At 39.9% G+C, this 16002-nt stretch overlaps 2 protein-coding genes across 2 annotated transcripts in view; one reads left to right on the plus strand and one right to left on the minus strand.

Moving 5' to 3' along the window:
• The window catches only part of LOC124253742 (CDK5 and ABL1 enzyme substrate 1-like), a 41518-nt gene extending 38929 nt beyond the window's left edge, over positions 1–2589 (minus strand). Inside the window, exons 1-2 of the mRNA XM_046687569.1 lie at positions 2519–2589; positions 10–20 (exon numbers count right to left, since the gene is read on the minus strand). The gene's annotated coding sequence lies outside the window, so the exon portion shown is untranslated. The remainder of the gene's footprint in view (positions 1–9; positions 21–2518) is intronic.
• Positions 1–16002, plus strand: part of LOC124253740 (E3 ubiquitin-protein ligase MIB1-like) — a 130070-nt gene that overhangs the window by 20055 nt on the left and 94013 nt on the right. Inside the window, 10 exon segments of the mRNA XM_046687566.1 lie at positions 10–20; positions 2519–2604; positions 3596–3692; positions 3694–3780; positions 4372–4392; positions 4394–4520; positions 5220–5374; positions 9438–9545; positions 11549–11746; positions 12518–12669. Of these exon segments, the coding sequence (XP_046543522.1) occupies positions 12–20; positions 2519–2604; positions 3596–3692; positions 3694–3780; positions 4372–4392; positions 4394–4520; positions 5220–5374; positions 9438–9545; positions 11549–11746; positions 12518–12669 (1040 nt within the window). The 5' untranslated portion in view covers positions 10–11.

Raw genomic sequence — 16002 nt, forward strand, 5'->3', positions numbered from 1 at the left:
CCAGGATAGAGATGGCATGTACAGGAGTGGTTGTGGTTGGATGTTGAAATCAAGAGATCGATAGTGTTCCCACTGGAGGATTCAGAAAGGGCAGGGTAAATTAAACAAAAAGGGCACTTCATAATCTAAAAGGGCACTTTGGTGAGGATTATTGAAAAAATAACAATAACAAAATGTATATGAAGTCAAATGCTCTTATAATTTTATTTCTAAAGTTCATTTATTACTCTTCTCATTTTGTATTTTAAGATCAAAATTTGGAAAAAAAAGCATTTCAAGACATTAACCTGTTGTCACATTTGTTTACAATTTCACAAAACACACAAACAACAATTTACAGTCTTCTTTTCTTTCTTACCAAGCATCTGTTCACAACTTTTTTCAAGTCAATGTCTGAAACTGACGATGCATTCAGGCTAATCATGAGAAGTCCGTTGCAATTTTGAACACTGAGTCTGTTTCTATGATCTGTCACAATCAGTTTCACTTTTGAGAACACTCTCTCAACTTCAGAAGTGGACAATCACAGTTGCATGAATGGACAGTAATTGAACAATGTCTGGATTCAAGTTTCCAAGTTGAGGCTTGAGTCTTCAAAATGGTGGAGGGTGAACTGGTGTCAAGCTCCTTTACTTGACTCCACTCAATCTGTGTTTGGTCGACATTAAGTCCATTTCTGCCCTTGGTGTTCCACTTAGAACATAATGAACAACAAAACATCATTCCCTTCTTTTTGTCATCTTCTGAGTACCTCGACCAGGGACGGTTTTGTTGCCACTTTGTGTCAAATGCAGTCTTGTGACCACCATCTTTCTTCTGTGTTGGATTAACTGACTCTGTCTCGTGTGCCCTTGAATTTTCATAGGAAACTACCTCTGACTCGTCCGGTCTGAAAAAAAAAATAATACAAAGTTCATATACCATATTCAAAATATTCTTAGATATTAAATTTGCAATCATAATTATTAAAACAAAAATATCACACAATAATACACCTGAACGTAAGTATCTACTGTGGAGAGCCTCGACAAGGGTGTGGCTTCCCATTGTTTGAAATCGTAAAATAGTTTTACGCCTTCAAGACTTACATTTTTATGAAATCGACAGTAAACACTAAAAACAAGGCTACCAAGTGAAGCTGTTATGCAAGCTGTATTAACTATTTCATTTCCCAGGACAAACAACAAAATAATTCAAGATCAATTTCAAATTGCCGATGGATTCAAAATGGCGGACATTTTCGAAGTTTCAGATTTTCACCTAAACAGCACAGTCACATGAATATCGGTCCCCAAACGCATTCAAAATACATCCCATGTAGTTCACACATCGTTGTCTTTAATAAATGAAGGTCTTATTTGAAAGGCATGTGAAATTGAAAGGGAAATCAACGGCCTAAAAATCACTTAACTTAGAGGCACATACCTGTTAGGAGCTTAAGAAATCTATTAGTCGGCGACACTTCCTTGCTTCAACCTTCACCGCTTCTTCTTTTTCCATTTGATTCTTTCCTTGGTAGGCATTGTGATTTGTAAAGTTTAATTAAACACATTTGACTTCGCCATGGTTTAAATGCCAATTTCCTAATCATTATCAAAACAATTTGGTGTCTCCCCTTGAAAGGGAGAGAACTCCGCCCTTAATAAAATCCGAAAATACACACGGGTTGTTGTAAAATCAAGCACAGCTGGAAAAAAACTGGGATTGAGGCTAAAAGGGCAGGGCAGGGCAGGGCAAAACAAAGGGCGGGCAGGGCTAAGACTTGATTATTTACAGACTCAAAACTCACTGGCAGGGCAATGCCCAGCAAACAGGTTCTGTGTTATGTAAATGTGCCTTGTGTGAGGGGAACACTATCACATTCTCTTCTTCCCAGTGTAAATGGCACACCATCGTAATGCAATCCATGTACTATGTTTTTCACCTGCTGATAACCTTCAAGTGACCGATTTTACAAATTAAATTCAGTAAGTAACACAAAAACACACAAAGTACCTTAGTTTGAGCATACAACTGATAGCTCTCTTTTTCCATTACTGTTAGTCAGTTAGTTTTCCATCAGTGTATATGCACCTAAACTCAAAGTTTCGTTGTGTTGGCATTATGAAAGTTCCTACAGATTGAAAGGTGGAGATTTAAACGATGTTGAAAATAAACAAAATGCAGAGTTATATATCTGTAAAAATACACCAATTGTTGTTGATATTATTCAGTATTTTTACGATGGTGCCATATTGATTGAAATTAAAAGCAGACAATGTTGATCATATGCATCAGAATAGATAGCTTCATTAAGTACCTTCAGTTTCAAGTAAGACATATATCGTGTGTCAGAATACACATTAAACAGGATTACATAACTTCAGATTAGAGTTACTTCTCTTTGGTTTCAGGAGCAACAGAGAGGAAAAATGGCTGACTAATATTAGTGTACGAAATGACACTAAAATTAACTGACATGATACTATGAACCTTCTTTTGGTAATGACTGCTGACACAAATAAAATGATCTGACCCCTCGTTTCAGTGTTTGGGTACGACAGGAACCGTGGTTGGCATTGATGAGGATCACGATATTGTCGTCTCCTACCCAAGTGGGAACAGGTAAATCTCTGTGGATCTCTTCATCATTCTCACCTTTATACAGTAACACTGAACAGTTAACCATTACAAATCTTCCATTTATTATCATTATCTGTAATATAAAGCTGCAAATCGATAAAAAACACTTAAGACTCATATTGTAATATTCATTCCACTCTACAGCTTTGATTACAAAGAGTTTTGTTGTCTGATTCACTGCAGCACATTGCCAGAGTTATGTCCCTTTGGTGTGCCAGAAACCCGTGACTGCTCTCAACTTGTCACTTACTTAATGACATTATATTTTTAAAGACTTCTGTCATACAGCTGATATTGCTGAGTGAGGTGTTAAACAATAAACAAACAATTCCCTGAATTGGTTTCGATGTAGAAGACTTATATTTGTTGTTTCAAATTGGTGTTGAAAATTAGGCTTGAAAGTGTAGAGAACATTGCATCATCGTAGGTTTAATGTTCATGATTCAGAGGTCTCCATTTTACAGTACTTTCGGAGTTTCATGTACCCAACCCACCTTAAAATCAAACACTCAGGTCATTATCAATAGTTGATGAAAAATAATTAGACTTATTTCTGAGTGAGTGAGTATGGTTTTATGCTGCTTTTAGCAATATTCCAGAAATATCATGGCAGGGGACACCAGAAATGGGCTTTACTTATTTCTGAATTTATACAGTAGACTCATTTTTCAAATCAGTACCATACAGACACAAGAAATATGCACATTTTGCTCTCATTTCAGAAAGTAAGCTAAACGAGCTCCTGGCAATTGATTCGAGCCCTAATACTGACTTACTTACTGAGTTTAGTTTTACACCACTTTTAGCAATATTCCAGCAATATCACGGCGGGGAACACCAGAAATGGGCTTCACACATTGTGCCCATGTGGGGAATCGAACCCGGGTCTTCAGCGTGACGAGCCAACGCTTTAACCACTAGGCTATCCCACCGCCCCTCAAGCCCTAATACAAGAGTGTGTGTGTTTGTGTAGATGGACGTTCAACCCAGCTGTGCTGACGAAGGTAAACACAGCCAGCAGCTCCGCCTCCCTCGCTAGTGACACCAGCACAGCCACACAGTTCGCTGTGGGGGGACCTGGTTCAGATCTGTAACGATGTCGAGAGAATCAAGGTGCTCCAGCGAGGCCATGGAGAATGGGCTGAAGCCATGCTGCCGGTAAGAAGCTTCTCAACATCTTTGATATTTGGGGGGCCTAGGATTTTTTTTCATGTTTTGTTTCAGATACTACAGGTTAAAGTTAAATCAAATAGTGAGTGAGTATGGTTTTACGATGTTCCGGCAATATCATGGCAGGTTAGACGAGAAATGGGCTTCACACATTGTACCTGGGTTTTCGGTGTGACGAACGAACGCTTTAACCACTAGGCTACCCCACCACCGTATAAATCAATATAGTCTGCCTTAAATGCTGTGGTGATGTAAGAAGGGTGTTTTAAAAGAAGGAAAATTGAATTCTACTTTCTGAAATAAAATGCTCAACATCATTGTGTGTCTTGATGTTTTCCACTGAATTTCCTGGAATATTTTCAACACCTGCTCAACACAAATTATGTCATGTTTAAGTATGAAGAAATTCTTTGTTGTAAGACTAAAGAGGTTGCTTATTTGAAATGGGAGGTCTGCGACTTGTGTGATTAGGTCATTTTGTACAGCCACAGAGTGCTCATGCTGTCAACCACTGGTTGTGTAGCCAAGTGTCTCTGTTACCAAGGACATCATTATGACATTACTCTGTATTTATTTCAGACGCTAGGGAAGATCGGGGCGTGTCCAGCAGATCTACCACGACAATGATCTGAAAGTGGAGGTGTGTGGGACGTCGTGGACGTACAACCCCTCGGCTGTCACGAAGGTGGCGTCTGCTGATGGGGCTGCCATTGGCTGCTCGTCTGGAGGTAACGGTGTGCACATTCAAATATTGAAGAAACATTCTTATTCAGGGCAATTGCCAGGGCTGCCAAACTGATATTACTATTAGTGATTTATGTAAAGTAGTGCTCTGTTACATTAGTTTCAATGCCTAGACACTGGTACGGTCTGTTGCTTTTGTTTCTAGTGGAGAACTTCATCCCTTTGAAGCATCCTCATGAAATACTGTACATGTTGCTGAAGTGCTGCTGAAATACTGCTGATGGATGTTTAGTATTTTCCTGATTTACCAGTGTGTATTGTGTGTCACCATATGGTGAAATTAAATTCCATATGATTCTACTTATAAAGAGTTCTGTAAATGATGCCACAAAAAGAAGTCAAATTTCTAATGAATGTGATAATTAATTGGAGTTTTTTGTTACATGATTAAAATATTATGAATTATTAACACAAAATTGTGACCTCTTCAATACAACCAGTTGAATCAAGTTTGTACAATCTTTTCACCTCATACCCGTACGATTTAAATATTTATTCATTTGGGGATATGTTTGGAAGAATCTATATTAGACTGATAACCATGTTGGGAATGCTCTTTTCAGAAATGCACAATATCAACACATACAGTGTTTCATGTTATTTTTCTTTCCCTTTTGTGAAGTAGGACTCTGATTCATTAAATAGAAGCTGGCAAATGTTTCAACACCCATGTATGTTTGTAGAGCGTCTGAGTGCCCTGCTGAAGAAGTTGTTTGAGACTCACGTCTCTGGTGACGTCAATGAGGAGTTGGTGAAGGCTGCTGCCAACGGTGATGGGTCCAAGGTTGATGAGATATTACAACGACCTGAAGGGGAGGTCAGCCTGAATGGTCAGAAGGTCAGTCGGTCACTCTAGACATGCAGCAATCGCTCTACAAAGGATTGACATTTATGTTCTATGGCTGTAAAATGCAACAATTTATTGCTTGTATTTGAAGTTTGTTTTTTGGTGTTCAAACGTTTTTTGGTTTTTTTCATTGTTTGGTATTCTAACTTAGTTGTATGGTCATATTACAGGGATTTAATAGCTGTCACTCAACAATCTCTCTCTGTACTGTACACATATTTATGCCAGTGAGATAAAAAAATTGCCATATTTAATGGCCAATGTTGAAAGATCAAGATTGTTGCTTGTTAGGTAATATAACTCGGCCATTTTTCACTGATGTTAATTGTATTCCAAATTATCTGCTCTTGGCAGGCAAATTTGAAAATATACTTTTTTATCCCCAGAGCGCTTTTTGGGGTATTAAAATGGACTCCGTCCGTCCGTCCGTCCGTCCGTCCGTCCGTGCACATTTGTCTTTTCCGGAGCAGAACTCTAAAACCTGTCAATATTTCTTCACCATTTTTGGCGTTTCCATGGCAACAAGTTTGACTTAGACTGAAATTAGTGGTAGTGCTCTTTTCCGGAGCAGAACTCTAAAACCGTTCACTATTTCTTAACCAAACTTGGCACATAGATAGATCTGGTGGTGTACTGGTGCCTTTTGGTAGTTTTGGAATTCTGAATAAAATATTTTTGGCATTTACATGGCAACAAGTTCGACTTAGCCTGAAATTGTGGTAGTGCTCTTTTCCGGAGCAGAACTCTAAAACCTTTCAATACTCTCCTTCCACTTTTCTATATACACACCTAAATATTTGACATAATCATAACTCGTAGACATAATCATGTAGAGTATTTTGCCATTGCGGGGGATATTGATGACTTTGTCTTCTTGTTTCCTCAAATGTGGATTTTCTTAAAGTTTAATACTTCTACTAATGGATTATGTCACAGTGTGGTATGGTATATTTTCAAGACTTTCTACACTTTCTGGATTGAACATCTTGAGTGACTTTATCATGAAGATAGTCCCAGCTTGTTTGTTGTTTGTGTATGGACATCAGGGTTGTCCAGAGTTGTGTCCCTTACCTACAAGTTTCTCCTAGTATCCGTAGGCCACTTGGGGTTGTACAGACCCCAGGGAGTTGATGCTGTAAATTTGAAAATGAATGGATCAACTGCTTAGGTATACAATACACCTCCTCTGAGTTTGGTTGGTTGGTTTGTTGTTTAACACCGCTCTCAGCAATATTCCAGCTGTATGGCAGCGGTCTGTAAATAATCGAGTCTGGACCAGACAATAACACAGGGTTTTACAGGACACGTGATTCCTGCATATTGGACGCAGAAATTTGATGAAGTACCACCAAGCTAAAATCCTGTGCGTCCTTGTGGACGCAACTAATTATTTTATGGAAAAGAACTATTTTTAAACTTATCCTATCTCACGACTTGCACCTCTCTCTCTTGCTTTGACTTTTAGTGGAACGACTGTAAACTTTTTTCCATAGGCCTCCTTGTCCATTCACCCGTGCACTCCATGCTGCTCTCCTTAATGAGCTTCCTAGTTCCTAATAACTAGGTACTATGTTAGCTACCTACTTAGCTGCCATCAACTCGGTTTTGGCTACCACCACGGGCAGGAAGATTTCCACTGTTCCCGAGTTGCAAAGTCTACTACGCTCCTATAGACTCTCTGACCTGTCCAGGAAGTTCAGACCTCCGGCCTGGGATCTGTCCGTCGTCCTTCGTCATATGATTTCTACAGATTATGAACCTTTAGAAGACAAGGACTTCGAACAAGTGACATTCAAGACATTCTTCCTGGAAGGTTTGGCTTCTGCTGCTCGTATATCTGAACTGCATGCGCTTGATGTCAATTGGGTGCGGTTCGAGCAGAAGAAGCATGGCAAGGCTTTCCTGGGTCACCGCTGGGACTTCATTACGAAAAACCAACTGCCAGGGCAACCGGACCGGATGTTTACCATTCCCCCCGTTGTCCACCATTCTTGGGCCTGATGATAATGAAGATTTGACACTCTGCCCTGTTAGGGCTCTACATGTTTACCTTGCTGCCTCCAAGGATCATCGACGGCTACGGAAGCGCCTCTTCATACCCTTGTCAAACGCTTAAAGAACTGAGGTTTCCCGGACCACATTGGCCTTCTGGATGCGTGCCACGATCCTGCGAGCCTACACCTTTGCAGGGTTGCCTCCTCCAGCTGCTTCCAATCCTCATGAGACTCGTGCACTAGCCCCGACGATGGCTCTCCATAGCAACTGCTCCTTGACCGCCATCATGGAAGGTTGTTTCTGGCGTTCTGATACAGTCTTCACTATCTTCACATTACCTGCGAGACCTGTCTGTCATGGATGTCCAGGGACTACACCAGTTTGGACCTCTTGTACTGGCTCAGCAGCTTACATTGGCCCAACAACGCAGATGAGGGACGGTTCCGCATTCGCGTTACTACTTCCTTGTATATACTGAATAAAAGTTGAACTGGATCTCAACCTTTTGTTCTCATTATATGGGTTTAAGAACTACATCACTTGGCCTCCATACAAAGGCATCGGAATACGGCCACCTAGCGGGACCTGAGGCACAATCAGTATGACGATGCAGAGGTGTTCGACATTCACACTTACTGACCTCTACTCCACGGAGCAATTACATCAGTGAAGTGTGACACTCCCGAATTCCAGTGGATTTCGATGTGTTCTGCCTCCAAAGTTAGGCTTAGGAGTGAGGGTCAATTTGATGCTGCCTGGAACTGAAAATAAACCTTGGAGATGCCGAGTTGTGTTTCTCTTTCACCCGCCTCGGTCGGTGTCTGGGGGGCCTTCTTGAAGCAATCGTAGCGAGGCGAGGCTTGCTTGCCGAGTTGCCTCCCTTGTCTTGTACACCACATCGCTCGGGAGCACCCATCTCCCTGGGAGTCGTTGTGCTTAGTAAGCCAAGGGGTTCTCCGGAGGAGAACCCACAACAAGCATAGGAGTTGCGTGCATGCGTAACAGGCCTCCCTTGTACATCGCTATGTACGGTTGTCATCAGTCCACACAGCTCCAAGACCAGCTGTTCGCACTGTCCAGACAGAAGGGTAATCTGCGGCCCGCCGTCCAACCGTGGGATAAGTGCAAGTCGTGAGATAGGATAAGTTTAAAAATTTGGAAATTTTGATATAAATTGTATATTTATATACTTATCCTATCTCACGCGATGGATGCCCGCCCGGCCTCCCCACTACTCAGATTACAACGTTGGCTCCAATATGAGAATGATCATTCAAGGTAGTCACGTGGGCAATTAGTGGAGCATGCTGCAAGCTTTATTAGGAACTAGGAAGCTAATTAAGGAGAGCCGCATGGAGTGCACGGGCGAATGGACAAGGAGGCCTATGGAAAAAAGATTACAGTCGTTCCACTAAAAGTCGAAGCAAGAGAGAGAGGTGCAAGTCGTGAGATAGGATAAGTATATAAATATACAATTTATATTAAAATTTCTAATTCTGAGTTTGTTATGATATCCCATATTAAAATATAAGCATTCTGTTTACAATCATTATTCTAATGACATTGAAAGTAACTCATATTATAACATAATCATTATCAAATGGGAAGCATCCATGATCAAAAATTTCATGCAAATTGATGGACTCCCAATTTTGGAAATGGACTTTCAGAATACATATACCCTGAGTCCTTGCAACAGCATGAGCATCGATCTACGCAATTGGGATACAATGACATGTGTCAACCAAGCCTGTTGCTTCTTACGACAAGCATGGGTTGCTGAAGACAAATTCTAACACGGATCATCATGGGTAGAAGTAGTAGAATAACAAAATCACCATCATCAACAAACAATGATGCATTGGTTTGGGAGGATTGTCAATGGGGTAGCATCATTAAAAGGATCAATTTGTCACGAAATGACCTGGGTTTCTCTTGTTTCTGTCCCAAAATGGCAGGTGTATGGCTTAAAGCTGCATTCAAACATTACATACACACACACAGGCTCTGGATGCATGATTCTGAATGTGAATCTCATCGTCCTGTTCTTGCGTTGCAGGTGAACGGCGTGTTTGCAGGACACACGGCACTGCAGGCAGCGTCACAGAACGGCCACATCGAGGTCATTAAAGTGCTCATCAAACACACTGTTGACATGGAAGTGGAGGTCAGTATGTGTTCTTCATTTCATTGATGTCATCGTACACAAATATTCCCTGATGAAAACTGCCTACAAATGCAAGATATTCTGTTCAATATGCTTACAAACTGTGAATGGGTGCAGGTAATGCATGTTCCTTAGGGATGCAACTTTCAGAGAAAACCGACCATAAAAGCCCAGTTGCCACCTTTGCTGAACTTGACTGCAATTTTATGGCGTGATCATACTGCAATAAGTGGCTATTACAATTATATCCTGTCTTTGTCCCTCCTGTCGGCCAATCATATTCCACTTATTACTTGCATTTGCTTCAAACGAAATAGCCGCACTTAGTCAATACCTGTTTGCAGTACATAATTTTTGCAAATCGTGCAATCGACCAAAATGTAGGTCAGTTTATGAACTAGATATCGATTATGTTCCTTGATTTTCATGTATGTCATCTAGGGCTGCAACGAATACACTATTTGGTGAATATGATGCGTATCATGAATATTGGGTAACGAATACGAATAATTATTCACGAATACAATATTGTAGTTAAGTGATTGATGTACAATATGGAATGCCCATGTTGACAGTTTTGATTTGTCACAGCAATAACCAGAGATCTCATGACACTCAAATTTGGTATGTAATCGTTATAATCGACAGTACCATGTGCAGTCTTGGCAAAGTAACATGACTTGCACTACTGAAATGCTAGTACATGTTCCATTCTTGCATATCTCACTTTGGAAAGGACATAAGTAAAACATGCTCCCTTAAAAAAATCGTACATATTCGTTAATATTCGGTTCTGGTGACCACGAATAACGAATTGAATTCATGAAGGGCTACGGTTCGATTCACCGAATATGCAAGTGAATTGTTACAGCCGTAATGTCATCTCATATACACTAATATTCCCTGATAAAAACAAGATATGCTGTTCAATATGCTTACAAACTGTGAATGGGTGCAGGTAATGTATGTTGTATGTTCCTGGAGGGACGCATCTTCCAGAGATGAAAGTCCAATTTCCACCCGTACTGAACTTGACTGCAATTTAATGGCTTGATCATACTGCAATGAGTGCTTATTACAATTATATCCTGTCTTCGTCCCTCCTTTTAGCCAATCATATTCCACTTATTACTTGCATATGCTTCAAACGAAATAACCACACTTAGTCAATACCTGTTTGCAGTACATAATTTTTGCAAATCGTGCAATCGACCAAAATGTAGGTCAGTTTTCGAACTAGATATCGAATATGTTCATTGATTTTGTCCCTCCTGTCGGCCAATCATATTCCACTTATTACTTGCATTTGCTTCAAACGAAATAACCACACTTAGTCAATACCTGTTTGCAGTACATAATTTTTGCAAATCGTGCAATCGACCAAAATGTAGGTCAGTTTACGAACTAGATATCGAATATGTTCATTGATTTTGATTGAACTATGCATAGACTTGTTACTCCAGCCAAATTTGACTCTGATAGTCCAGGCTATTTCAGCAAGGATAGAGACTGGACTTTTATTGTCAGTTATCTCCCTTGTCTCATGAAGACGTGGTTTATGCAAACCATACTTGTAGATTGCATGTTACCTGTTACTGACACTGTTATTCTGGTCAGAACTATACTGAAAGTACTGATCGTCTGGTAGATTTTCACCAGTCTAACATTAAAACCTCCTTCTGTGATGTATAATGGGCTTCTGAACATTTTCAAATAAATCACATCACTGCATCAACAAAACATTTTGAACCATGCCTGCGATGCACCGGCCAGAACACCTTAAAAATTATTCTGAATGACTGTCCCAAGATCTGAAAAGAGATCTATGAAAAAACTCTGGACTCCAAAGAGTTGTCTCCCTTTTATGGATGTAAACTTTGCTTTACTCTTTTGAAGAAACTTGTGAGTTCTTACAAATTGTCATTTTTGTTTTATACATCACTGGTGTCTATGTCGTTCCCTGAGTTATGTGTCAGAGAATGTTAATGTTACCGTTGTTGCAGGACAAAGATGGCGATCGAGCTGTTCATCATGCTGCTTTCGGTGACGAGCCGTCTGTGATAGAAATGCTGCACAGAGGAGGGGCAGATCTGAACGCAAGAAACAAGCGACGACAAACACCGCTGCATATTGGGGTCAACAAGGGTCACATCGGGGTGGTGCGGGCGCTCCTCGACCTTGGATGTCATCCGAGTCTGCAGGTGATTATCTCCCCTTGACCTTGGGATGTCAGTTTAGTTTTTACAGCCTTATAGACTTGAAAATCACATTCTTTGCTTTGAGACAGATTCTTCTGCAAAATTGTACATATAAATTAAGTTAATCTTTAACTGTATAGCTTCATATTATTGATTTGTTTTTCTTCTGTATGAAAGTTGCATTATTTAATTCACATCGTCCAGAGGAACTGAGTAGCTTGAGATCAACAATTATTATTTAATTCACATCGTCCAGAGGAGCTGAGTAGCTTGAGATCAAGAATTATTCACTGTAAAACATTTGTGATCTTTCATGCATTTCATATTATTTACAAGTCACTGCTATTTACAATCAACTGCTAATTGGGGTTGTTTGTTAGTTGACTGGTTATAGTGTTTGCTCACGACAACGAAAACCCAGGTTTGATTCCCACAGTAGTAGATTGAGTGAAACCAGTTTTGAGTGTCCTTTAGAATAAATGAATATTGCATAAAGCTGCATCTAGCTGACTCAGGTAATCTCTGGGTTGGTGGGGTAGCTTAGTGGTTGAAGCGTTCGCTCGTCACGCCGAAGACCCGGGTTCGATTCCCCACATGGGTAAGACTCGGGTTCCCCGCCATGATTCCTCACATGGGTACAATGTGTGAAGTCCATTAATCTCTGGTGTCCGTTAATTCCGCCAAGACCGGATATTGCTGGATGATATTGCTGGAATATTGCTAATGTAAAACCAAACTCACTCACTCACTCATGCAAACTCTGGCATTGTTCAGGATTCTGAAGGGGACACAGCATTACATGACGCCATCAGCAAGAAGAGAGACGACATGATCTCCCTGTTGCTGGAGCATGCCGCAGACATCACCATCGCCAACAACAACGGCTTCAACGCTCTCCATCATGCTGCACTGCGAGGGAACCCCAGGTACGTCACTCTTCTTGTTGGAGCTCCTCGTTGGGGAACATGACACGACTCAGATGCCAAGTTACACTAACCATGCCATGTTGTGGTATCTCTTTTCTATTTTGGCTAAACTTTTAAAACTGATGACATGGAAAAATGTGCAGCATTTTAAAAGCAAGAATTTCATAAAGTTTAATCCTGGGCTGTTTGTTCTGTAGAATGCAGAACACAGGTGTTCTAAAAAATCATTACGTCTCAATATATTTTGACCATGGAATGTGGATCCAAATTTAGCAGTTGCGTGTAACTGTTTTCTGTTCTGCAAACTGAAGTATAGGTTTCGGCCACCAGAGTGTGATGTGTTCCTTGTATGACATGCCTGTTATGTTTATGATGATGGTGCCGGGGCGGTGGGGTAGCCTAGTGGTTAAAGCGTTCGCTCGTCACGAGTCACGCCGAAGGCCCGGGTTCGATTCCCCACATGGGTACAATTTGTGAAGTCCATTTCTGGTGTCCCCCGCCGTGATATTGTTGGAATATTGCTAAAAAACGGCGTAAAACCATACTCAGTCAGTCAGTCAGTATGATGATGGTGCCAACCACCATGACTCGGCACCCGGCATACCTCTTGTCTTGGCATCCAATTCTGAGGTTTTTAGTTATATGAGTGTACACAACTGTACAACAGAATTTATCTGGGATTTTCACATTTAATGCATGACCATGCATGCTCATGTGTTTAACCCTACTATTTGACAGGTTTGTCACACTTTTCAAGAGAAAAATGACAAAAAATAAATTAGAGCTTTTAAAGTTTGGCATTCGTGTACCAAATAAACATTACTGCACAGCGGCATCCGGAACAGCTCTTAACAGGTCTTGGCATCCAGTGTACCAAAAGCGGGTTGGCACCCTAACCCATCACACAACATAACACAACCTCTTCAGGAATTATGAGAACATATTCATGTTGATGTGTACAAATTGCATTGTCCATGAAGTATGTGTTTTTCAAACTTGCGATTCGCTTAAAAAAAAAAGAGCAAAATTATTTGCACCCCTTATGAAAGATTTAAGTCTTAAAAAATTAAATAGTTTCAAGAAAACTAACTTTGCAGCAGCTATCATTTGATTTACAAATGCTTTATTGAGAATATTAGGGCTACACAAAATCCATTATGAGGCAAATGCATTTTATTTCACGAATATTGAGTTATAAGTTCAGTATAAATTTCATTTCACGAATATTGAGTTATAAGTTCAGTATAAATTTCATTTCACGAATATTGAGTTATAAGTTCAGTATAAATTTCATTTCACGAATATTGAGTTATAAGTTCAGTATAAATTTCATTTCACGAATATTGAGTTATAAGTTCAGTATAAATTTCATTTCACGAATATTGAGTTAAAAGTTCAGTATAAATTTCATTTCACGAACATTGAGTTATAACTTCAGTATAAATTTCATTTCACGAATATTGAGTTATAAGTTCAGTATGAATTTCCCCAGCTGATGTATTATATATTATCTTCAGTGAAACAATAACCATGATAACAATGAATGCTTTTGACTATGTTGATTTATCAGTACAATGACCAGTGACCATAATACTGTCAAAATAGATGCACAAGCGTGCTGAGTATTAACCTGCCTGCTTGTTTATATTCCATTTTGTATAAATAACACCCAAATTCAGATAAAACATTCCTTTTTAGAAAATTCATGAATATTGGATTCTTGTGATCACGAACATCGAATTGACTTCAAGGATTTTATATCATCGAATATGTAAGTGAATTGTAACAGCCCTAAGTGAATATAAGTGTGGAATTACCCAATGTAGCCTTTTCAGTTTGTTTATCAGTATGTATTTATTTATCTTATTTACCATGATCAAATGCTGGCATTGTGTTCATGGACCGCAGTGGATAATGCACAACTCTTATTGCAACTAGACATATGTATGTGCTGTTCTGATGTTGAACTGCCTGTCATGTGACATCCTGTTTGAGCAAAGCCCATTCACAATAACTACCAAACATTGAAGGGAGTGGAAATCTTTGCCTCGGGCAGCATATTAAACAACAATATTTGCACATGTGTGGAGAACAGGATCAAACACCTCAAACACATTCAAGATAATTGTTTCAAAAATGTCCAGCTCATTAGTTGAGAATATATTTTGGACCCAGATACCCAAAGAAATTTGAATTGTGTGGAAACACTGAATGCTCAAGCAGTTTTCTGGAGCAGTGACCTATTGCACAGAGCATGTATTTTATAAAGAATAGTGCACACCCAAGGCAAGACTAATGCGTAGTCTTTGAAAATATATGTACATAAAGGAGTTCATTTAAATTGAACATAAATTGAATTTAAATAAAACTGTAGGCTTGCTTTATAACTGCATCTGCATTACTGTAAGGGACCCTGAGACTGACCATGGCTGAGAGTATGCTGGAAAAAAAAAATGTTCATAATTTTCGAGTGTTCACATCTCTCTCTCTCTCTCTCTCTCTCTCTCTCTCTCTCTCTCTCTCTCTCTCTCTCTCTCTCTCTCTCTCTCTCTCCTCTCTCTCTCTCTCTCTCTCTCTCTCTCTCTCTCTCTCTCTCTCTCTCTCTCTCTCTCTCTCTCTCTCTCTCTCTCTCTCCTCTCTCTCTCTCTTCTCTCTCTCTCTCTCTCTCTCTCTCTCTCTCCTCCTCTCTCCTCTTCTCTCTCTCTCCTCTCTCCTCTCTCTCTCTCTCTCTCTCTCTCTCTCTCTCTCTCTCTCTCTCTCTGTCCTCTCTCTCTCTCTCCCCTCTCTCTCTCTCTGCCATTGATATTGCTAAAAGTGGCATATATCCATACTCACTCTGTCTCTCCTTCCCTTCCTCCTCCTCCTTCCTTCCTTCCTCTCTCCCCATCTCTTTTATCTGTTCCATAACAGCAATATACATATCTGATCAACAATCACCACAAAGCAGCAACTCATTTATTTATTAATCACTGAGAGTTCATGAGATGCCTGCATTTGATCAGTAGAAATAAAGACATACCAAACAACATAGGTATGCAAGTTGAAAGGGTAACACTGTGTAATTATACAGCGTCATACACAATTAGGCATTTGAAATTTTTCAATGAATGTTTGTAAATTAAAATTCAGAACCTAATGGAGATTTATTTTGTGCAGATATTCAAATGCTTAGCTCAATGACATTTGTTGAATGTTATGTTTAGAAATATTTGGGCCGCCTAACACATATATCACCCAGACATGGTTCCGTAACCTAAATAATTGTTCATGAGCATGGAGCCGGTTACCCTGATCTGTCCGATCTGTTTAATCCCAATTCAAGGCCCATATTGT

This window comes from Haliotis rubra, unplaced genomic scaffold (assembly GCF_003918875.1).
Source record: "Haliotis rubra isolate DU_JTF1 unplaced genomic scaffold, ASM391887v1 Scf55, whole genome shotgun sequence".
In the NCBI taxonomy this organism is placed as follows: Eukaryota; Metazoa; Mollusca; class Gastropoda; order Lepetellida; family Haliotidae; genus Haliotis; species Haliotis rubra.